This window comes from Anser anser, assembly GCF_964211835.1.
Source record: "Anser anser genome assembly, chromosome: W".
Lineage (NCBI taxonomy): Eukaryota > Metazoa > Chordata > Aves > Anseriformes > Anatidae > Anser > Anser anser.
Genome location: NC_139731.1, coordinates 7887724 through 7913411, shown reverse-complemented (window position 1 = coordinate 7913411; position 25688 = coordinate 7887724). Strand labels below are relative to the sequence as shown.

General features: G+C 38.0%; 1 protein-coding gene across 10 annotated transcripts in view; it reads right to left on the bottom strand.

The window, feature by feature from the left end:
• The window catches only part of LOC310888727 (chromodomain-helicase-DNA-binding protein 1-like), a 76000-nt gene that overhangs the window by 7270 nt on the left and 43042 nt on the right, over positions 1–25688 (bottom strand). For all 10 annotated transcript variants that reach the window (XM_083815701.1, XM_083815706.1, XM_083815702.1 and 7 more), the window contains 20 exons: positions 25371–25460; positions 24385–24575; positions 23132–23320; positions 22800–22962; positions 19936–20088; positions 19557–19628; positions 17911–18060; positions 17087–17235; positions 13488–13584; positions 13298–13393; positions 12127–12303; positions 11785–11945; positions 11007–11048; positions 8179–8309; positions 7651–7789; positions 6758–6908; positions 5036–5158; positions 4546–4680; positions 2960–3217; positions 2377–2517 (listed from right to left, as the gene is read on the bottom strand). In XM_083815701.1, coding sequence (XP_083671827.1) covers positions 2377–2517; positions 2960–3217; positions 4546–4680; positions 5036–5158; positions 6758–6908; positions 7651–7789; positions 8179–8309; positions 11007–11048; positions 11785–11945; positions 12127–12303; positions 13298–13393; positions 13488–13584; positions 17087–17235; positions 17911–18060; positions 19557–19628; positions 19936–20088; positions 22800–22962; positions 23132–23320; positions 24385–24575; positions 25371–25460 — 2808 coding nt within the window. The remainder of the gene's footprint in view (positions 1–2376; positions 2518–2959; positions 3218–4545; positions 4681–5035; positions 5159–6757; positions 6909–7650; positions 7790–8178; positions 8310–11006; positions 11049–11784; positions 11946–12126; positions 12304–13297; positions 13394–13487; positions 13585–17086; positions 17236–17910; positions 18061–19556; positions 19629–19935; positions 20089–22799; positions 22963–23131; positions 23321–24384; positions 24576–25370; positions 25461–25688) is intronic.

The following is a 25688-nucleotide window of genomic DNA, read 5'->3' as shown; positions in this document are numbered from 1 at the left end:
CTGAGCAGTTTATAAGCCCGAGTTCTATGCAGATATTAAGAGAAACTAACCTATCTAGGATAAAGCTACTTTAGGTATGCCTAAATTAGCAACAGTGTACAACACAGATGTACCCATATATACATTTAATATGTGTGTTTCTGAATTTTCACACTAATTCAAATGTATTAATAATAGATGGAGATAAACCAGTAAGCATGTTTTAAATTAAAGACACTTGTTTGGAAATACCATCCAATCACAACAGCAAAGTAGACAGATGAAATGCATATTCTACCTGTCACGTGGCAGAGAAGTCAAATGAGTTGGCTTCAACAACCCTCATCGGTATATTTCCATTTGAAAAGGTAAACATACTAATTAGACTGCATCTGACTATGGCTTAATGATGAATATACATTCCAGAAGAGAGGGCCTGTCCAAAAATGTTCTATACACAAACACAAATTAGAATTGCTCCCACTACGGAAAAGAGGCAAGTCTGTATATCATAGAAACATACATTCAAAGAATGGTTTGGGTTGGAAGGGACCTTAAAGATCATCTAGTTCCAACCCCCCTGCCATGGGCAGGGACACCTTCCACTAGACCAGGTTAATCAAAGCTCCATCCAACCTGGCCTTAAACACTTCCAGGGATGGGGCATCCACAACTTCTCTGGGCAACCCGTTCCAGTGCTTCACCACGCTCACAGTAAAGAATTTCTTCCTAATATCTAATCTAAATCTACCCTCTTTTAGTTTAAAGCCATTACTCCTTGCCCTATCTCTACACTCCCTGATAAAGAGTCCCTCTTCAGCTTTCCTGTAGGCCCCCTTTAGGTATTGTAATGTTGTTATAAGGTTTCCCTGGAGCCTTCTCTTCTCCAGGCTGAACAACCCCAGCTCTCTCAGCCTGTCTTCATAGGAGAGGTGCTCCAGCCCCTTGATCATCTTTGTGGCCCTCTTCTGGACTCATTCTAATACTTCCGTGTCCTTCTTGTGCTGAGGGCCCCAGAGCTGAACACAGTACTCCTTCCTCACTGCCCTCAGGATCCTAAACTGCACTATCTCATGGTCACTGCAGCCAAGGCTGTCCTTGAATTTCACATTCTCCACCAGCCCCTCCTTGTTGGTGAGAATGAGATCCAGCATAGCACCTCTCCTTGTTGGCTCCTCTATCACTTAGAGAAGGAAGTTATCATCAATGCATTCCAGGAACCTCCTGGATCCCGAATCAAAACTGAGGGCTTTTGAAGAACATCTCCGCTCCCCTATCAACATCAAGGGATAATTCAGAAATCAGTGAAGCTGTTGTTCCATTGCCAGTTCATGCCATTAATTTATTAAACAGCTACATTATATATTGCACTAACCACAGCTTAAAGCAACCTTTTAAAGACAGTTTACAGAGTGCATTGCTTAAGTTAATGTAGAGGTGATCAGAGAAGCATAACTATACATGGGAATCAAGTGATTTTCAGTCACCTAGCCACATATAAGATATCCTGAAAATCATGGACAATTTGCTTATAATGTTTAGATTAAAAAACAACAACAACAAAACAAACAAAAATCAATCCCCCAAACCCACATACTGGTCAGTTACCATACCGATGAGAAAACAAGATAATTTGCCTCTCACAGTTAACATTACAGTAGATCCAGTAGACCCATCTGGCAGTAGCAGACAACTGTTGAAAACTGAATGATAGAAGTTCCACAGCAGAAAATTAGCTGCTCAGAATAACTCCTTGGCACCTTTCCAAAGGTCCCAATCAACCTATAAAATTGTATAGATTGAGTTTACCTAACTTTTTTTCTTCCAATATTGATCCTGTTGTGGTCAAAAGTAGTGATTTAATTGTTTTTATTTTATTTTATTTTATTTTTGTATCAGAGAGATCACTCTGGCAAGATATTTCTAAGGACTTTTGGATTTGTTCCTTCCTGTGTCTAACACAGGAAGTCTGTAATACTTCAAGATCAACTTTGAAACTTAATTTTTCTCATTCGCTTACAAAGAACAAAGGGGTATTTGATAAGGTCAGGCCAGTGGCTACAACAACTGTGTTAAAACTCATTTGTTTCTGTCCTTTAAGAAGGACACGAGTTATTCTTGATTATGGATCTTTATAGTCTGTATTTTAAAACTATTCAGTGCACAGACCAATGGACAAATATTCCTCACTATACCGCATAAATACAATAAAACAAAACTGCTGACCCGAAAACAAAACTGATTTTAGTATCGTATAGATAATCCTTCATTGTTCTGAGATTTTACTGACAATAGATATCTTTGTTATAATGCCTAATTAGCAGAATCAAGAACATCCGAAATTGTGTTCATTTAGAATATCAAGTGTAAACACTAAGTTATCAACAAGGGACTTACCACACTGAATGTCTTCTGATCCAGTTCTTCAGATTCTTCAGATATAGGAACTGGTTCACTAGTTGCAGTAATATGAACTGGAATATCCAACAATGGAACTTTTTTATTTTTTTCTTTATTTTCAGATTTGATTTCATTTACCTAAGAATAAATATGAAAATGTATCTGATCAGCAAACCTTATTTTTGGACTGGAATTATACTGTAATTAGGCAATCACCATAATTACTGCATTCTCTTCAGTAATAGCAAGAAAAATATATTCTGACATTCAATTATGGTACATTTTATTTTCTCTCTCTGAGGGATGGAGAATGAGAATGGAAAAGTTTGGAAATGGAAAGAGTTTCTTATATTACTTGCATTCACGGTCCCATTAAGCTATGTATCTTTAAAGGGGCAATTTCCCATTTCATTTGCCTGTCTTTGTAGTTGCAAGTGGTAAAAATAAAACTTCAAATGACACAAAAGATTTCAATGTAATGACAACTGTAAAGTGATCCAAAATACCTTTTCAACTCAAAATCATTCACAAAAGCTGGTGGCCTTTTCTAGTGCTATATAAGAAAAGTAAACCTAGTTACCTTCTCTTCCTTTACTTCTTTTTCTTTCTGTGTGGATTCCTTTACTTTGTTTTCTCTCTTTTCTTTAATATATTTAAATTCTTTCTTATCCTCCTTTTCTTTTTTCTCCCTTTTCAAATCCCTCTTAATTTCCTTTTCTTTTGTCTCTCTTTTTTCTTCAGCTTCCTTTTTTATACCAATATCTGGCTCATGCTTTTCTTCATTTTCTTTTTCTGCTTTTACTTTTTTATGCGGATGTTTCACTGAAACAATCTCATCCTGCAATACACAAGCATATATATCACATCCAACTGAGTTCTTAGCTATACAAGTTTTGTAACCATCAAATAAAAATTTACTTTTTAGTATGTGTGTGATTTCTTAGGTTTATTACCTATCAACTAGAGCTGGATACAGTTGCAAAGAAAAATGAGGACTACTCACTCATTTCCTTGATGCGACACAAAACAAGTATTGATTAGGCAGTGGTAATGGGGGGTGAGAGATTAAGCCCATTTAACTTCCATATCCCCAAAGAAATCTGCCCCTGTAAAAGGTAGTTAAGCTTTAAAGAGCTAAAATCAATAAGGAAGTAGGCATCAGAAAACAGCTGATTTTTGAGGGCACTCAAGTGATGGTGAGGATAAAAGACCTCTGTTTTGTTTAGCTTTCTTCTAGTAACTTTTTTACTGACCACAAATTAAACATTCACAGTCACAGGAAAAGGGAACGGAGTTCCAACTTCCTCTTTTCCAGAGGTGTTCTGAAGAATCTGGCGTTCTTTTATCTACCTTCAAAGTCACAAAATTAGGTGAGCAACATGGCCAGCCCCTAGACTTCATCATCTCTAGGGAACCTGCTTTGGCTCTAGGGAACCTGCTTTGGCAGGGGGGTTGGACACGATGATCTCTTGAGGTCCCTTCCAACCCCTACAATTCTGTGATTCTGTGATCTGTTTTGTCCCCCGTCCCCCCAGTGATTTCTGCTGTGTGATAAATTTAAATAAGTGACCCAACAAAAACAGAGGCCTAAAGGAATTCATTGGAAGTAATAAAAATATAAGAAAGTCAAGTAGTCTATTAGAATAATGAAACCCTTGACATATACAGGAACATTCACTTGTATGTATCAAAACATCATTTATTCATGCTGTGCTTTCTAATCAAGCTTGATTTTTTTTCCTGAGCCTGAAAAAAGTCGCTACCTGAAGAATCATTATCAGTAGTAACAACGGATTAGTCAGAAACATTGGAGTATTTATGATGATTGAGTTTTCACGTTACATTAAAATTACATTTCTAGCAGATACAATGCTCAAGCGTTTAAAGAGCATTGAAATTGCATGATGTCACTTGTAATTGGGCTACAACATTCTTTTAGGACATAATAATTTGGACAACTAATCATAAATGCCTCAGCTACAGGCTTATCATTAAATTAAAATAGATACAGTCTTCCATGTGATTATATTGATGCAATGTTATCTGCCACAGAAGGAGAATGCCATTCAAGTGTTTCAATTTTATTAAGTCAAACAGCAGATCAAATTGAAAGTGTTACTAATAAACAACTGAATAACCCATCTTTACCATATGAAAGATGTTTACCTCATTATCTTCATCATCTTCATCAGATTTTTCTGAGGGTGGTGACAAGGAGTCACTTTTTATTTCTTCTTTTATTTTTGCAGCCTTTGTTGCTTTACTCTTCTTACTTCTTGTTTTCCTCCTCTTTGAATTGCCCTGAATGCAAATCAGTACCTTTATTATGTGAACTGACAAGTATCTGCACCATAGTTGCAGAAAAAAAATTGTTTTTATGTTAAATAAAACATTAATTGTATTTGTTAACACTAACGACTAACACTGTTCGCAGGACTGGAGACTGAACCTAGTGCAACAGTAGAGTATATATACAAATAAGAGACAATAAAACAATATTAAACTTGCAATTCATTCCTCAAGTTAGTCTCATATAATGTGATTAGCAATATGGAGAAAATTGCACAAAGAGTAGAACTAAGGAAAAAGAAGGATCTATTGATATGCCCATAAGCATAATATGTTATCTCGCTACTGAATGTCAAGCTTTACTTACTGCACCAGCAAGTCTCTGTGCTTCCTTTCTTGCAAGGTCTTTATTCAGTAATTTAATGAGGTAGTCTGCACGGGTCTGTAATTGCTTGGCCTGGGGTTTCTTGTCTGGATCATCAGGTAAAATCTGAAGAGAGCAATGGTAGTATCAACTATAAGTACACATTATCAAATTTGGAAGCTGCATTAAAAAAAAAGGTAGAAAACCAATTCACTCCAACTATACCTGGCAAGCATAACAGCACACTTGAAGGAATGTATAATTTCTTGAATGTTATATATTTTCCGCAAACACACAAGTAATGTAGAGTCTTGGAAATGGCCTCACAAAATTTACAGTAAACTCAAAAAACTAGCCTCAAATTTCTGTTTCCAATTTCATAGTTTATCTAAGAAATTCAGAGCTCCTGTACCACTGTCATCCACAGATCTAGTTCTGACTTGTGCTTCTTCTAAATGCAGAACTCATTACCACAGAATATTTCAGAAGCCAAAAATATAAACGAGTGATTTCATAAAACAGGCAAAATTATGGAAGGCAGGGGTAGGTGTCCTGGTTCCAGTTAGGACAGAGTTAATTTTCCCTCATAGTAGCTGGTAGGGTGCTATGTTTTGGATTAGGATGAGAAGAGCGCTGATAACATGCTGATGTTTTAATTGTTGCAGAGCAGTGTTTACACCAGGCCAAGGACTTTTCAGCTTCTCGCTCTGTCCTGCCAGCGAGCAGGCTAGGGGTGCAGCAGGAGCTGGGAGGGGACAGACCCAGGACAGCTGACCCAAACTGGCCAAAGGGGTATTCCATACCATCTGACGTCATGCTAAACAATATATAGGGGTGGCTGGCCGGGGTGGGGGGCCGGCTGCTCGGGGATAGGCTGGGCATCGGTCAGCGGGTGGTGAGCAATTGCATTGTGCATCACTTGTTTTCTTACACATTATTATTATTAATACTATTATCGTTATCACTATTATTATTATTATAGTTATTATTATATTACTGTCTTAATAAACTGTCTTTATCTCAACTCACCGGCTTCACTTTCCCGTTTCTCTCCCCCATCGCAGAGAGGGAGGGGGGAGGGTGAGCGAACGGCTGTGTGGTGTTTAGCTGCCAGCCGGGTTAAACCACAACAGTAGGATATCATTAAACAGATTTGGATACAATCCTGACCTCTCAAATCCCAAAGCTACAGGTTGTTGACAATGTCACTGAGTTTGCTTCACTTCAGTCTTTCCCTAAATATCTGTTTCTCACTACTTCTAGGCAGACACTGCACTACTACTTGTCTAATGAACACAGCTATTCTCATGTTGTGAATGAGAGGCAGTTTCAAGCAAAGAAACTGTGGATGGGAAAGAAAGGAGGGGTGAGAAAACCAAACCAAAACCCCAAAACAGCCTTCCCTCCAAAAGATCAAGAATAAAATTAACATAACTAGAGCATCTAAAATAGGGAAACAACAGATGGAAGAGAGAAAATTCAAGTGACAGAGATCCAAATATACAAAAATAATGTAACAGACTATAAGAAGGTATAATTCAAATGAATACACAAGATCTTGAATTCTAATAAATGTACAACAAGAATACAAAGGAGTACAACTGTCCTAACATCTGTGCAATTTCAGCGATCATAAAATAAGCTCTTTCAGTAACTGATCTTATTAGTATTATTACTTAAACATAAAAAAAAAAAGTCCTTCATGAAATTTCATAGATGACATACCTTCTGCGTCAAGCTGAGATCAGGATCCATTTTTATCATTTCCCAGCTGCCATAACCATACTCATAGATACCTATTAACAGATTGGAATCATCTTCCTTACCCCAATCTGTATCAAAATGAGCTGCCTTGGTGTGGCATGGGATGACATATCTAGTAGAAAAAAAATTAGAAACATAAATAAGCCATCTTCTCAAACTTAGCAAGGGAGAAAGGAACATGCTAAGAGTAGAAACAAAGATGTTACACCACTAAAATGCTGGTATATTTAGGTAAGTAATCCAGATAACTATCATCAGATTTCCTTACAATTTCTATAAAATATTTATTGAAATCAGTACTGAAACAAGTTTTAAAGCAGATCTAGATTAAGATATAAAGAACAACAGATATCTATCTGTGGTCATGGATTGAGACAGAATTGGTTAACAATGAAGACAAGCTTAAAATATCAGTCTTGTGTAACTGCTAACTGAATAAGCATAGTCTAGGGACTGTGATACAGAAGGCAGCAAGCTAAGAAGTTCAGAGGGCTGAAACTATCACCAACAATTAGTATCTGTTCCCCTTTGACAGATATTGCTTTCCCTCAGGCAGAGGTGACACAAAGCAGCTCCTCAACAAGCCTAATTTCTACTCTGAAATACTTAAGAGTAACTGAACCCAGGCCCCAGTGAATACAGTTCAGAAGCCAAAGCAAATACTGAATACAAAGGAGAGGGAAGAAAGAATAAACAAAGAATGTGGATCAGATTATGCTGCCAGTTCTTACAGGGAATGAAGCAACACTGGTGTCCCAGCATGTTTACAGTCTGGATTGGTTAAATATATGCTTACAAGCCTTGAATAATTTTCTAGATAATTATTTCCTTTAGGAGGAGAATAAAAAAAATACCTTTTCCTTTCTTCTGGATCTAAAGGAATGGATTTGTGCAATGGTGCCAATTCTTCTTCATGGGAGATGACTAGCTTTGCATTCACCTGCACTCCTGATATTCGGAATGTTGGGCCTTTAACTTTCCCAAGTCCACCTCCTTAAAATAAAGGACAAAACTATTAAAATATTCAGCCTTTAGGTGTATGTTATACACAAACGTAAAGAAAAAACAGATTGATGCTATAGCAGATGACATTCAATTAGAAAAACTTACTTTTTCTAACCAAACACTCTAAACTCCAGAATCTCAAGGTCTTCCAAATACTAGTAGATTAATAACAAATGTCATGATAAAGCAAAATCATGTCGCATTCCACTGTGACAAAATACACAGGGAATGGGGATTTTGTTTTTAATTCACCAAGCACAGTAACATTTTTGTTTCTGTTTTCCCCCAAGAAAATAAATGTTATAATCAGATCTTAAGAATAGTTCATAACTCTTGACACTTTTTATTCCGCTTGCCAACTCCCAAATACAATTTACCTGATCTTTCTTGTCCAAAGGCATTGTCCCTTAAAGCCTTAATGCATCCATTATGTACAAGTTCTCCCAGACATCTAAGGTCTGTTTCCGATTTATCAACTAGCTCAGCATCTCTAGCTATAGCATCTAACCTATAAAAAAAGAAGTATGGTTTCACAACTCTAAAACATTAGTAACTACACAATCAGAGAACCAAAGAATACCTGAGGTTGGAAGGGGCCCTCTGGAGGTCATCTGGTCCAAGCCTCCTGCTCAAGCAGGGACACCTAGAGCAGGTTGCCCAGGACCATGTCCAAACAGCTTTTGAAGATCTCCAAGGAGGGAGACTCCACAACCTCTCTGGGCAACCTGTTCCACTGCTCCATCACCCACACAGTAAAAAGAAAAAGAAAAAAGTGTTTCCTGATGTTGAGACGGATCCTCCTGTGTTTCCATTTGTGCCCATTGCCTCTTGTCCTGTCACTGGGCACCACTGAAAAGAGCCTGGATCCATCCTCTTTGCATCCTCCCTTCAGGTATTTATAGACATTGATGAGATACCCCTGGGCCTTCTCTTCTCCAGGCTAAACAGTCCCAGCTCTCTCAGCCTCTCCTCATAGGAGAGATGTTCCAGTCCCTTAATCATTTTTGTGGCCCCTTTGTTGGACTCTCTCCAGTAGATCCAGGTCTCTCTTGTACTGGGGAGCCCAGAGCTGGGCACAGAACTCCAGGTGTGGCCTCACCAATGCTGAGTAGAGGGGATGGATCACCTCCCTCCACCTGCTGGCAATACCTTGCCTAACGCAGCCCAGGATATCATTAGCCTTCTTTGCTGCAAGGACACATTGCTGGCTCATGCTCGACTTGGTGACCCCCAGGACCCCCATAGACTTTTCTGCAAGGTTGCTTTACAGCTGGGTGGCCCCCAGCATGTACCGGTGCCTGGGGTTGTTCCTTTCCAGGTACAGGACTTTGTACTTCCCCTTGTTGAACTGCATGAGGTTCCTCTCTGCCCATTTCTCCAGTCTGTCCAGGTCCTTCTGGATGGCAGCAAGACCCTCTGGTGTATCCGCCACGCCCCTCTGTTTTGTGTCATCTGCAAACTTGCTGAGGGTACGCTCTGCCCCATCATCCAGATCATTAATGAAAACGTTGAACAGGACTGAGTCCAGTACTGACCCCTGCAGTATGCCCCTAGTTACTACTGGCCTCCAACTAGACTTTGTGCCGCTGACCACCACCCTCTGGGCCCAGCCATTCAGACAGTTTTCAAACCACCTCGCTGTTTGCCCATCCAGCAACGGCCACTTTAACAGCTTGTCTATGGGGATCTTATGGGAGACAGTGTCAAAGGCCTTACTGAAGTCCAGGTAGACTATATCCACTGCTCTCCCCTCATCCATCAGGCTGGTCATATCATTATAGAAGCTTATCAGGTTGGTCAAGCATGACTTCCCCTTGGTGAATCCATGCTGGCTCCTCCCGATGGTTTTCTTGTCCTTCATGTACCTGGAAATGGTTTCCAGGATTAGCTGCTCCATTACCTTCCCAGGCATCGAGGTGGGGCTGACTGGCCTGTAGTTCCCAGGGTCCTCCTTCTTGCCCTTTTTGAAGATAAGAGTGACATTTGCTTTCCTCTAGTCTTCAGGCACTTCTCCCAGTCACCGTGATCAAGCAAAGATTATCAAGAGTGGCCTTGCGAGGACATCTGCCAGCTCCCTCAGTACTTGTGGGTACATCCCATCAGGGCCCATGAATTATGAATGTCCAGTTTGCTTAAGTATTCCTTGACCTGATCATCTCCCACCATGGGTCCATCTTCCTTCCTCCAGCCTTTCCCCCAGGTCTCTGGGACCTGGGATTCCTGAGGGCCAGTCTTGATGGTAAAGACCGAGGCAAAGAAGGCATTCAGTACCTCAGCCTTTTCCCTGTCCCGTGTAACCAGGTTCCCCATCTTGTTCAGCAATGGGCACACATTTTCCCTAGCCTTCCTTTTGTCACTAATGTATTCATGAATGACTCCTTCAGACTTTGAAACCAGAGAAGTTATCAAATAAGCTAGCATTCACCCACACTTGCTATGCTGTGTGCATTTTTAATCCATGCACTTAAAAGTAGCTATAGAAAAGAATACAGAAAATATTATTTAAAAAAAAAAGGAAATACTAAAGGTGTTTCAGATATTAGAGGACAACACAATAGGAACTATAAAGGACCCTAACTATACAGTTTCAATATGTTTCTGTATATTCTTTTGAAAATAAAAGGAACTATTATATATTGTATGATCATATAGAATATAAGTATTGTTAAAGAAAATGAAGGTGGTAACTTTTTTGCAGAATATGGGGAAATACAGAATATGGAGTAATACAGAAAGCTTAAAATAATAACTGACAATAAGAATGCAAAACTGGTAGTTACAGTGCATAAAACCATAGGCTTTTACCATACTATCAAACGAGAAAACTATTCAGTTTGTCACTATTTGACAAACTGAACTAATCTGAACTAATCTGAACTAATCTGAAAACTATTCAGATTGTCACTAATGTGGATTAAACAAGATAATAGGTAAAGTGTAAAAAAAGAGGAAGTCCAAAAAAAAAAGTCCTTCCAAAATTGAAAGGTTTGTCTTTCTGGCTTTCTACATAAATACCACATATGAAGAAAGGAAATATTTTAATAATAATAATATTTTAATAATAATTTAATTTCATGTTATAATCAAGGCAAATATACTATTATATACTATTTTCTCTTCAGCCTAAGGATTTTTGTTGTACTGATCTAATTTTAATGTAAACGAGATTCCAAATTGCTACACAAATATAACCAAATGAGTTTACCTTTCAAGTGGACCACCAAATTTCTTGTAACTCTTGATAAATCTAGTAACAGAAAATAATTCTGCAGTTAAAAATGTATGCTTAACTACACCGCTTTCAAAATTTATTTGTAAAGTCTTAGTACAATGCTATATGGACAATGCAAAGAAAAGAACTAGAGAGACCAAGGCAGATTAGTATTTTAATTAACCCACATTTAAAGCCAGAGTTCTATTTGGTTTATTAACTGATGCAAATAAAATAGAAAATACAATTCATTTCAAAGGTTACTTTAGTAGTTTTACAAGTCAAAGCATTCAGCAACACAATGTGTTTAAAACAAAAGTTTAAAAGTTTAAAGTTTAAAACAAAACTCTCTCAACATTTTGTAGGTATTTCCACAAAGATATACATATCCTTTCTTCAACTACAGTTTTTAGGTAAAATGATGGGAAGTTTACATTTTTTTTAAAAAAAAAAAAAAAGCTCACCCACTGTAACAACTGTTTTTGAAATCACTGCCTTCAGGGGATGCAGGAAGAATAACACATATTAAAAGACTGTAAACAATCAAGAATATTTTTCCAACCCAATTTTATCCCTTACCTAAATGGGTTCAAAATCTGGATGTGACAGTTCTTTATCTCAGCACCACAAACTACAAAAAGTAAAGCTTTAAATGCCTAGAATAAAAAATTTCAACTAATGTAAAGATAGATTGTTTTCCATATTTTCAAACTCAAAATGATAAAAAAAATGTTTTGTCCCATTAAGCACACATGTCCCCCCCACATCTTACCGTCTAATCTCTGCATCACTAAATCCTTTAATATTTTCTCGAGGAATAGTTCGTGGTCGTCCACGTTTTTTTGGTCGTTTTCTTTCTGAGACAGAGTCACTATCAGATCCAGAATATCTTCTGCTCCTACTGCATCTCCCTTCATTTCCATTAAAGCTAATCTGGAATTTCAGAGTAAGTAGTTCAAAGCTATGTGACTAAAACATTTTATTCATTTGTTATCTAGCCCATCAAAAATATGGGGGGGGGGGGGGCACACGCAAAAACCATCCAACACAGAAGTACAAGCCAAAACAACATCAATGCACATATCAAAGAAAATTGGTCAAAACCCAGAGATACCTGTTTTGCACAGTTCCTCATCCTTGGGAGCATATATATTTCTTCAAGTTCTTTTTGTCTTTCCTCCTCTTCTATTCGTTGCCGCTGGACTTCTGGAATGATTTCTTCCCAACTTCTTAAATTTTGTTCTGGTTCCAATTCAATGTCATCTTCATCCATATTAGAAAAGTTAGCTACCTTATGTATTGGAACATAAGTATTTTCACAAAATGAGTACATGGTTTTATTTAAACAAGGAGTCAGCAACTAACGTTTTAAGAAAACTTAGTTTGGAATGGCATATTTTATTTATGTATACAAAATATATACATATAAAATAGTTCATGAATCACTGTCTTGAAAGTAATTTCATATGTGAAATGCACATGCTCCATGCAACATGGCTGAATATACAGATGAGAATATTTTTCTTCTTTTAAAAGTTGACTAATATAGAAACACTATGAAATACCTCCTTGATAGCTGTGAGATTGTTGTTTAATTTCCTTCAAAGCAGAGCTAACAGTATTTGAATGCTCAAGTTGATATAAAATTCTGCATTATTATGCAGAACTAACCAAACATTAATAAACTGTAGAAACCACAATATATTGCAAATGAATGATCAGCAGGAAGGTGATTTAGTACTCTGATCTAAAGAAAAGTCCTTCCCCACTTTAAACAAAAAACAAACAAAATCACACACACAGAGACACAAGACACACCCACAATTTAGATCCACCATAATATTTTAAGTATTATCCAGTTAAATACATCTGGCATTCAAGTTTACATATGTGTTGAAAGGAATTTCTAAAGGTCATCAACTAAGAAATCCAAACTTCATTCTGTTTTCAGAAGTGCCATAGTTGCTTAACAGTGTAAAGCATTAAATGAAGAACAGCCCTCCCCAATATTACAATCATTAAATCAAAGACTAATGTATTTGCAAATGTCTTTCTTATTTTGCTAGCAGAATACATTATGCATTTTTAAATGTTTGCACTGGTGGTAACTATCCTGTATAGGTGAAAAGACATGCTATGCGAAAGAGTTGACCTATTGTCAACAAATTGACAATTTCATAAGAATGAAGAAAAGTTACATGAAAGGAAATAAGAAGTAGCATTTATAAAGTAGCATTTATAAAGAAAATCATAATTATGGGAGGAGGGAGGGAACAGAGTAATACCTTGAACTGAGAAAGTAACTCATCTCCTACAGTTAATGGGCCTGGCTCATTTTCTCGAGTTTCAGCCCTCTTCAGGATTTCATCTATATCCATTTCCTGAAACAGAAGTTGTTTCTTTTTATAACAAAATAATTCATACATATTTTTTAGTTGTTGTATCCATAAAGTGTAGATGCACTGCTCCATTTACCTGAGGCTCCTCTTCTTCCCCTTCAGGTTCTTTAAAGAGTTCCTCAGCACCAAACTTCAAAATTGCTGATAACTCTTCCTTATTAAAAGGTGTTGAGCTGAAATACAGGAAATTTCAGAAAAGCATTTTATCTTTGAGAATTTTTTCAAATTACTATAACCATGAATTAATCAAGCTTCCTTCTGACTGTTAAACAAAAGCTCTATTTAATATGTAAAAAAAATGTAGAAAGACATTATACTTTGCAGTCTTTACTTATAAGGTTGTTATTTTATTATTATTATTATATTATATACTGTTGGGGTCAGAGGACTACCACCCATTCCTACTCTATCATGTAGGGTCAAATAAGGCTGCAACCAGGAGACGTCGAAATATCAAAAAAGACTTCGTGTCCCTCAGAAAGATGTTGAAGGGATTAGAAGCACAAGTAGTGTTCTCCTGTATCCTCCCAGTTGGTGAATGGGACCCAAGGAGACAAACAGACCAAGTGAATGACTGGCTGCATGGCTGGTGCCATGCTCAAGGTTTTGGGTTCTACGATCTTGGATGTACTTTTGAGAGACCAGGCATGCTGACACTGGATGGGGCGTCCTTGACCAAGTGGGGCAAGAGTGTTCAGGGCAGTAAGCAGGTGGGATTTATTAGCAGGGCTTTAGACTAGATGAAGTGGGGGAAGGGGATGTACCTCTTAGTGACAGAAAAGAACTTGGGAACACCGACACTTTAGGAAGCAACAGGGGAATACCCGTGAATTGTCCCAAAGGAATTAGGAAGGGCTCCTCTAAAAAGGTGATACAGCCAATAGCCCAGCTGAAGTGCCTCTACACCAATGCATGCATCAAGGGAAAAAAACAGGAGGAGTTGGAAACCATAGTCCAATTAGAAAACTCTGACATAACTGCTATCACGGAAACACAGTGGGATGAATCACACAACTGGAACACTGAAATTGAGGGCTAAAAGCTTTAGAGAAGATATAGACAAGGAAGAAAGCGGGGGGAAAAGGGTGGAAAGAAAGGGAAAAGAAAGGGTGGGGGTGTTGCCCTCTATGTTAAGAAATGGAGAGTTGCACTCAACGGCATTATGTCCAAGTGGAGGCTACTGATGAGTGGTGTCCCTCAGGGGTCTTTCTTGGGACTGGTACTGTTTAATATCTTTATTAAAGACATAAACAGTGGGATCGAGTGCACCCTCAGCAAGTTTTCAGATGTGACATCAAGCTGAGTGGCACAGTTGGTAAAACAGAAGGAAGGGATGCCATCCAAAAGGACCTGGACAAGCTTGAGAAGTGGGCCTCTGTGAATCCAATGAGGTTCAACAAGTCCAAGTGCAAGGTGCTGCACCTGGGTCAGGGCAATCCCAGACAGGAGCACAGACTGGCTGGAGAACTCATTGAGAGCAGCCCTGCAGAGAAGGAATTGGGGGTTCTGGTGGATGAAAAGCTTGACATGAGCCAGCAGTGCAGACATGCAGCCCAGAAAGCCAACTGCATCCTGGGCTGCATCAACAGAGGAGTGGCCAGCAGGTCGAGGGAGGTGATTGTCCCCCTCTACTCTGCCCTCGTGAGGCCCCACTTGGAGTACTGCATCCAGGTCTGGGGCCCGCAGCACAAAAAAAGATGTGGACCTATTAGCATGGGTCCAGAGGAGGGCCATGAAGACTATCAGAGGGCTGGAGCACCTCCCCTATGAAGAAAGGCTGAGAGCTGGGGACGTGAGGCCCATCTATAAGAATGGTTGTAAGGAGAAACCGGGGAACTACAGGCCTGTCAGCACGAACTCGGTGCCAGGAAAGGTGATGAAGCAGGTCATCTTGAATGCAATCAAGCAACTGGGGGATCAGGCCCAGCCAGCATGGGTTCATGAAAGGCAAGTCCTGCCTGACCAACCTCATCTCCTATGAGCAGGCGACCTGCCTGTTGAATGATGGAAAGGCTGTTGACATAGTCTATCTAGACTTCAGCAAAGCCTTTGACACAGTCTCCCACAGTATTCTCCTGGAGAAGCTGGAGGCCCATGGTTTGGACAGGTACACTTTTTGCTGGGTTAAAAACTGGCTGGACAGCCGGGCCCAGAGAGTAGTGGTGAATGGAGTGAAATCCTGCTGGTGACCAGTCATGAGTGGTGTTCCCCTGGGGTCGGTGTTGGGGCCCATCCTCTTGAATATCTTTATTGATGATTTGGATAAGGGAATTGAGTGCACCCTCAGGAAGTTTGCAGATGACACCAAGTTGGGGGGAAGTGTCGATCTGCCGGAGGGTAGGAAGGCCCTGCAGAGGGACCTGGACAGGTTGGATCGAAAGGCAGAGGCCAATGGGATGAGGTTCAACATGGCTAAGTGCCGGGTCCTGCACTTTGGCCACAACAACCCCATGCAACGCTACAGGCTTGGGGCAGAGTGGCTGGAAAGCTGTGCAGAGGAAAAGGATCTGGGGGTGTTGGACGATGCTCGCCTGAACATGAGCCAGCAGTGTGCCCAGGTGGCAAAGAAGGCCAACGGCATCCTGGCTAGTATCAGGAATAGTGTAGCCAGCAGGACCAGGGAGAGTATCGTCCCCCTGTACTCAGCTCTGGTGAGTCCGCACCTTGAGTACTGTGTTCAGTTTTGGGCCCCTCACTTCAAGAAAGACATCGAGGCCCTGGAGCGTGTCCAGAGAAGGGCTTCAAAGCTGGTGAAGGGCCTAGAACACAAGTCCTGTGATGAGTGGCTGAGGGAACTGGGGTTGTTTGGTCTGGAGAAGAGGAGGCTCAGGGGAGACCTTATTGCTCTCTACAACTACCTGAAAGGAAGTTGTGGGGAGCTGGGGGTCGGCCTCTTCTTCCAGATAACTAGCGATAGGATTAGAGGGAGCGGCCTCAAGTTGCACCAGGGAAGTTTCAGGTTGGAAATTAGGAGACATTTCTTCTCAGAAAGAGTAGTCAGACATTGGAACAGGTTGCCCAGGGAGGTGGTGGAGTCACCATCCCTGGGGTGTTTAAGGAAAGGTTGGACGTGGTGCTTAGGGACATGGTCTAGTGGGTGATAGTGGTGGTAGGGGGATGGTTGGACCAGATGATCTTGGAGGTCTTTTCCAACCTTAATGAATCTATGATTATATTTTCAGCCTGGAGAAGAGAAGGCTCCGGGGAGACCTCATTGTGGCCTTTCAGTACTTAAAGGGGGTTTATATAAAAAGATGGAGATTGACTTTTTATTCAGACAGATAATGATAGGACAAGGGGGAAGGGTTTTAATCTAAAAGAGAAGAGATTTAGATTAGGTGTTAGGAGAAAATTCTTCACTTGGTGGATGGTGAGGCACTGGAACAGGTTGCCCAGAGAAGTAGTGGATGCCCCATGCCTGGAAGTGGTCAAGGCCAGGTTGGATGGAGCTTTGAGCAACCTCATCTAGTGGGTGGCATCCCTGCCCATGGCAGGGGAGTTGGAACGAGATGATCTTTAAGGTCCCTTCCAACCTAAGCCATTCTATGATTTTATGATATAACCCCTTTCCATACATTTTTTGCCTTTTGTTAACCAAGTGAAGTGACTTGCACTTTTACTCAAATAGTCAAGTACACTTAACCCTAAATTGATATGTAAGATATATAAATATACCTTGAAGGAGTAGAGCCTGTATGTAGTACTGTTTTCCCTGTAGTGTCCATTCTCTGAATCACTAAGTGATCTAACACCATCTTTTTCTTGGCTCTTTCAAGAATATCTTCTTCTACTGATCCTTTTGTGACTAGCCGATAAATATTAACCTATGTATATTATAAATAGGCTTTACTTACATGCTCACAAATTACACAGGAAAACAATATTCAGATAAAATTAACAACAACAAAAAAAACACCTTGAACAACAACAATGTTAGACTTTACTTCTAATCTTCTATCTCATTGAACTAGTATTTCTCATATGAAACCAGTCAATCACATTACCATTGTCTCTACGTAAAGTTTTTAAAAAATAAAAGAAAAATTCTTAGACCTCTCCTCTTTAAACTTCAGTGATTAGGCACAAGCATGGCCATAAGGAACAGTGTCATATCTGATTATTACTTGAAGTCTTCCGCAAGAAAGAAACCTAAAGAGAACTACTAATTATTTAACATTAGGTAAAGGAGATGTGCCTTAAATATAACAGCTATTTTCTAGGATGACATGAAGCCAATGAATGTGAGACAAGCCCAGAACTCTTCTCTCTACTCATCCATATACTACAGTTACTATGCCATCTCTCCATACAGGGAGAGATTTATTTATTTATTTATTTATTTTAAAAGTCAAATGAGCATTATTAACATTTTTAGATATACCTGGCAAGTACTAGTTATTCTCAAAATACACAAAGACTGCGATGGCCAGACAAACAGCTTATGGCTACTGTGTGAAACCCTCCTTCAGGTTTGAAGCTTAGAAGACAAATATGCATACCTGTTTTTTCTGTCCAATCCTATGAGCTCTAGCCTGCGCTTGCAGATCATTTTGTGGATTCCAGTCAGAATCAAATATAACTACAGTGTCAGCAGATGCCAAGTTTATACCTAATCCTCCAGCCCTGGTAGACAGCAAAAAGCAGAAATCCTGAAATTATAAAATAAGAAATAGCTTTATATATGTATTAGTTATAATAATGCTTTGTGGAGCAGACTATCAACTCATACACTAGCTCTTCCATAGGTGAAGCTTCTTTAAGTATGAAGCTTAAATATAAATATATATATATATATTTAAAGAAAACTAAGCAGCCATGGCATAAGAGGGAAGATCCTTGAGCATATAAGTAACTGGTTAAGAGATACGAAACGAGTTCTGTCAGGGTCAGTGCTCTTCAACACACTCAGAAACAATATGAAAATGGTATGATCGAAGTTTTCAGATGATATGGAATTATTCAAGGACAACTGTGAAGGACTGCAGAAGGATCTTATGAGACAGGCAATAAAAAAAAAGCAGATGAAATTCAAGATAAAGAGAAATAGGAAACAATTTTGAATATTAAATAGAGTGACAAGTAATAGCAAACCATTAATGCACAGGAATGAGTCCTTGGAGTTGTCATAGATATTGAGACCTTCACTCAGTAATAGCCAAGAAAACTGATTAGGTAAAATGAAGTTTTATGGATTATTAGGAAAGAAATAGAGAATAAAACAGGAAACAATTCTGTTGCTGCACAAGTCTATAATTTACCTCCTTTTCTGAATACCATGTGAAGTTTGAATCCCCCTTCATCTTAAAAAAACATACAGTACAACTACAAGAATTCCAGAAAAAGGCAATGATGTCTATATAAGAAATTTACATACAGAAGTTAGTTGTTTTAACAAATATCTGAAGTTTATGTTATGAAATTAAGTCCTTCCCCCTCAACCATAACATAAATATAAGCCCAATAGCAACTGACAAATGCTATGCTTCTATTGCTGAAAAAACCCTGCCAGTGTTGAACAGAAGACCTAAGATTATCAAAGGTATGGAATGGCTTCCATAGTAGGAATGCTAAATAAACTAGGAATCTAATAGTGGTACACGATGGCTATAAATCAGTTCTTCAGTTTCTTCCAGGGCAAGGAAATAAAAAATAGAATATAAAGATAACAGAAGCCAGATTTAAAAAATATTTAAAACAATTTTTCTTCATGCAAGGATATACACAACTCAGTTCTGCCCATTCCCTAAGTACTTGTTCAATGTCAAAGGTTTATGCAAAAGTTCAGTGCTCCTGTAAAAACTGAAGGACTAAGTCCTACAAAAAAAAAACAAAACAGGTTAAATTCTTCAGTGTTTATACAGTACTGAAAATTACTTTGATAAAAAGCACTGTCAAAAATCTAAAAAGATAACTATGCAGTTATATTAGTTAAACGTCATTTTCATAAATTCTGTTTCCTATTTAACCTCTTCTCAGAAAAAAAGAGTTGTAAATCTTGTAATATATAGGTTACCAATAACAAAATTTCAACATGATACATCCCTCACTTTTTTCTGTCTTCATTTTTTTGGTAATATTTGTTATATTTCTTGGGAAAAAAATAAAGCTGTATAGATTTAAAAACCACCACCCACTAATACCATACCTCTGATCCTTCTGCATTAAAATGATCCAGTGCTTGTTTCCTCAATTCCCCTTTTATTGATCCATCAAGTCTCTAAAGAGATCAAATATTACAGTTAAAGAGGAACTCTCATACTATATTCAAATCAGAGCAACTTGAAATCTCAATTGCCAAAACAATTAGGGGCAAGGAAAAAAGTAATGTAACATTTTACACCACCTTTCTAATTTATCAGTTTCATTTCAAAACACCATTTATCATATAGTAATTGTCAGTCGTCTTTTTCTGTACATAAAATTAAACTTTTATAAATCCTTCTACAAAAAAGGACACTTTTCCTTTTCTTAAGCTAAAGTGGCAAAGATCAAGGCTTCTTGGCTACTACCAGCAAAATTCCTACCTGAAAAGGAAACTGACGATACTTCAAATATTCTGCTAGGATGTCTAGCATCCTCACCATCTGAGAGAAAATCAGTACTCTGTTGCCACGTTCTCGTAGACGAATCAGTAGCTTGTCAAGAAGGATTAGTTTCCCACTACTTCGTATTAAATGCTACAAAGACAAGAAAAGGTGTATTGCAAAATAAGTTCACCTTAACACTAATATACACTGCAGTTGGTTAGACTTTTTTTAAGGTTTTTAAGGTTTAAGTTTTTTTAAGGTTTAAGGTTTGCTTTCTTGTCTACTGGAATGGGAAGAATGACAGAAATTTTGACATTCCTTTAAAAATATGTTTTAAAATGTGCACACAATAGTCTCCTAGAACTAAATAACACATTCAGATGACCATACTATACCACTATATACATTTACTAGTATGCAGCATTAATTGAATATGAAAGTTTAATAAGGATTTAGTCAGTCCTGATCTCGTAAAAACTCATTATAAAAGCATAGAGTACTCTAATTGAAAGCAACAGGAATACTAACTAGCATGTTTTAAAGGAAATGCATTTCTCAGCTTTGGCTAATAAAACATCATCTTAACATTTCATAAAAAAAATGTAAGCAAATAAACTGTGCTACAAGTTAGAGCAGTTGAGATATAGACTCAATTTTTTCCTACCAAATAATCATTTGGTAAGAAGTAAGATTACCTTACTAATTTAGTACTACTTACTCCTTGCTTTCCATCTTTTGAACAGAAATAAGCACTGCTATTTGACCCTCTAATTATTTTTAAACAATAACTAATCTGTCAAGTTTCTCAGGCAAGTTAAAAGTGAGAGGAATTTTGTTTGTATAGCCCAAGAAGCTTTAGATGGCTTACAGCATTATACCTTCTCAGCTCCAGTGGGAACAACTAGAAGAGAAATTCAGATGCACATTTAATTTAATGTTGAAAACATTAGGCCTCTTTAAGGTGAAGAGGCTCAGGATAGAATTATGTAGAATAAAAAAAACTGGAGTTAGGTGCTTTTATTCCTTTTGCCTGAAATGATAAGGATGTATCATTCATAATAAGAGTTAGCAAAGCTTATTCAGATGAGCCAAGGAAATCATTATTAAAAATATGCAATTATTACAAATAATGGCTGAACAGTTCTAAAGAGTTTAATTATAATTTAGGTAGTTAGAGTATGCCATGTTGTAAATTAAATACCCTTTAGCTTTGAGAAACACTTTATAATATAAAACACCTTGAAATCACAAGCTGTCACTGCACAATCTAGTAGTTTTGGGAAAGTCTTGAAATTATGAACTTCAAAGCTTACAGAAAAAAACAATTGATCATTAGAAATATTTATGTTGGTATAAACTGCTGCCAGGTGCCCACCAAGCCGTTCTCTCACTCCCCCTCCTTGGCAGGATAAGGGCAGAAAGTATGATGAAAAAAAAAAAAAAGAACAACAGAACTCATGGGTTGATATTAGGACAGGAAGATCACTCACCAGTTACCATCATGATCAAAACAGACTCAGCTTGGGGAAGATTAATTTAATTTATTGCCAATTAATAACAGTGTAGAGCAGTGAGAACTAAAAGCAAACTAAAAACAACCTTCCCCCCAATCCATCCTCTTCTACATCCTCCCCCTGAGTGGAGCAGGGAATGAGGATTGCGTTCAGTCTATAACGCTTCATCTCCGCCACTCCTTCACGGTCACTCTCTTCCCCTGCTCCAGTGTGGGGTCCCGCCTATGGGATGCAGTCCTTCACAAACTGCTCCAACGTGGGCTTCCCACAGGCTGCAGTTCTTCAAGAACTGCTCCAGCATGGGTTTTCTCCACAGTGTGCAGTCCTTCAGGAACACACTGCTCCAGTGTGGGTCCCCCATGGGCTGCAGCTTCCTTCAGGGTATATCCACCTGCTGTGGCATGGGGTCCTCCATGGACTGCATTGTGGATATGTGCTCTGACATGGTCCTCCAAGGGCTGCAGTGGGACAACCTGCTTCACCATTGTCTTCTCTGCAGGCTACCTGGAGCACCTCCCCCTTCTTCACTGACCTTGGTGTCTGCAGGATTGTTTTTCACATTTTCTCATTCGTCTCTCTCACAGCTGATGTGCAGCATTTTTTAAACTTCCTTAAATATGTTATCACAGAGGTGCAACTAGCATTGCTCATTGGCTCAGCTTTGGCCAGTGGTGGGTCTCTTTTGGAGTAAGCTGTTATCTGACCTGGGGCAGCTTCTGGTCTCTTCTCAGAGGCTGCCCCTGCAACCCCCCTGCTACCAAAACCTTGCGACATGAACTCAATACAAGTACAAAGATTGGTTAACATTTACAAAGCAAACAAACAAACAAAAAATGCAACAAAACCCTGAAGAAAAAATAAAACAATCACAAATCATCTTTAGTAGTGATGCTTACAGGTATTTTCATTTATAACAATAAAAATCAGACTAAGCTTTGGATGTTTATTACTTTTATTTCCTTTCAGTTTGGTTGTTTGCAGGCATGCAGCGAACAGTGTTTGTTTACAAAAAAGCTTGAAGAGATTCTGCAGATCACTTTCTGCTATCACATGGACTGTTGGTGCTTTGCCAGTCATGCATTTGCACAGAGATGCTTTATTTAGTACTGATCTCTCTATTATTCAGTTCTAGCTAAGAAATAAAAAACAATTCACTTACCTGTAAAACCCAGGATGTACATTTAATAGAGAACTTGTTTATTAATATTAAATATTAACATTATATAATTCTATTAATATACTTTAATAAGAACCAATAAATTGCTAGAACACTATAAAATTACTGCATGTATATTAGAGATGGAAAACAACTTTATAAAAATAAATTAAAAAACAAGGTGGTATTACCTGTAAGGCCTCCTGTTTATTATAGAATTCATTATCATCTGGTGGTTTAATGAGGTAGCAATGGTTACAACACTTCTTGAGTTCCATCATGATGTTCAAAAAGCCTGAGGTACTGCCTTTTGAACCTTTACTCAGGGCTTTATAATTCCTGGTTAAAATCCACCTATGATATAGAATGTGTAGTGGAAGTAATTTCTAACATGTCATATTTCCATAAATGGTAAGCTCTCAAAATATCATTTCAAATTGCATCATGAGAACTATTACACTTCATTACTTTTCATACAGACATCTAATTAAAATAGTGGGATTTTAAAAGTGTCATTACTTACTTGTAATATTGCTTCTGTAATGCACTCATTTCCATCCTCAAAATTTGCTCAACCTTAGCAGGTAAAGACTTTTCTACATCTTTTTTAACTCTTCTGAGTAGAAACGGTTCAAGTTCTTTGTGAAGACTTGCATAACCAAACTCTCTCCCTTTGCCATGCTCCTCTTCAAAATCTTCCCAGGAAGAAAACCTTCAACATAAGAAAGAATAAAGGGAGAATAGTGACATAGTATGAATGACCTGAAGAAGCAACAGCCAAGAAACAGAACACATAAAACCCATAAATATACCACATGCACACAAACGCATATGGACTCATTCCCCACTCCCCTCTGTTTCATTCAATAAATTTCTGAATTTTCATCTCACAAGAAATTCTAAACATTTTGTCTGCAAATAGTAGAATGGAAGTTTCCAAATACTTTTGCAAAATGAAAGTTCAAAACAAACTACTGAATTTTAATTTCTCCAATGAAAGCTCTGCATTTTACTTTTCTGCATGGAAACCCAGGTAGAAGGTTACAGAAATTCCATTATTATATTTCTCAAGAGCAGCATGAAAAAAAAAAGTTGCATGGCTGGGGGGAGTGCAAGAGAACAGACCACTTTACATACTTTTTGCAGATTGGATGGTCTAGCTGAAATTTGATTATCCTCTGATATGTGCTAACAGACTAAGAAAATGGACTGTAAGGTTCTGAAGAAGTCAGTGTAATGCATAGCTCTGAAATTGGAGCTACAGTGATTTGTATTCACAAGATATCTGAAAGGAACGTGCTCTCATTTATTCCAGATATAAACAGAGGTCACTACAGAATAATGTCAATATAATAAACGTATTGTATGCAAACCATAAGGCTGCCTGACTGAACTACTGCATATCGGGCATCATGGTACAAACTTGTTCTCATTAATGGTACTAACACAGAAAAGAAGACATCCTCAGCCCCATTCTGTTTCCATACAGTAAGTCCATGTGGTTTTCCTTTTAGATTAAGATACGTCTTTTCAGGGACCTGACCCATATATCAATCCACCCTTTTTGTGGACTGCTAAAACAGAAAAAGCAGCAACTGCTACCAGAACGATTTATCAGAAATAGTATGAAAAAGTATGTACATCTATTTTATATAAGATATTTAAACTGTTTCACAATGCAATTCTCTACCTCTGTTGATTCTCCAATCACTAAAATATTCCACCATAAGACACTTGATAAATAAATAAAAAGAATCATGTAAAACTCTTCCTTACTTTTCTGGCATGATGAAGTGCAGCAAAGACCAAAGCTCTTTGAGGGAGTTTTGCAGAGGGGTTCCAGTAATAAGAAGACGATGATTAGACTTGAAGTCTATTAAAGTCTTGTACAGAAGGGAATCATCATTTTTTAAACGATGAGCTTCGTCAACCCCTATAAACACCCAATTCAGACCACCAAGGAATGACTTAAAGAAATTGGGGTGGAGGAAGAAGACATTAAACGAGTTAATATATTATGGAATTTCTGACATTTTGCATGAGGTTATAAATCCCATCACTTTTTTATTTTAATACCATATGGACACCTATGCATTTTTAGCATCAGTTATAGTTTTTATGTTTGCAGGATTCAACAAAAGGTTATGGAAGCATCCCAAGTTTAAAAGGAAAGAAAAAGGCTAAATAAAGTTGATCTATAAATTTTCAAATAAAATAAAAAAAATCAGAATATACTCTCTTCTTTCCAGTATGTACAAACAAATGAAGTAAAGAAGTTCCACTCATTTGGCTTTCAGTTAAAATTTTCATATGCCATTAGGATTAACAATAACTCTACGGGCTACCATCATAGAAATAGTAAGAATATACATACTACTGCACACACAAAGAAAACATGGATTTCAGAGTTGTGAATCACAGGTGTTTGGGGCTATGGGTTGGTTTGTTTTTTTTTTCAGTTCCTGGATGATAGTCTACAAAGAAGTAGAGCATTTTGAGAAGTGAAGAAATTACTACAGTAATGAGAAGCCCAAGCAAACTGATATGGAGAAAAAAAAAGGGGGGGGGGGGGGGGGAAGAAAGCCACACCACACATACAGAAAATCTAAATGTGTTTAAAAAAAAAAAAAGAACACTTCACTGTCATACTTCTAAAAGCAAAGTTGTCATACTCCACATCCAGAACCAAAATATGTGCAACTCAAAAACATTTGTCAAATGTAAAACTCATTTAATCACCCTGAAGAAATAAGTGTGATTACCTTATCCTTCAGCAAAATTTCATAAGTTGTTAGAAGTATATTAAATTTTAATCGTTTGGTCTGTGGATGCATCCATTCATGAGTTCTTATCTACAAAAAGAATCAAGTGAATTGTAAGCTAGAAGAAAAACAGTCTTATTGGTCAGTATGACTTTAAGAACTACAGCAATATAAATGTTAAGTGACATACAATAATCTGATCACAAAACAGGAACACAGTACTCAAGCTATTAATTTAAACTTCTGAAAAAATGACAAAATTTCCACAAAACTTTTTTTTTTTTTTTAATTTAAAAGTTACTTACATTCCTCATTTCA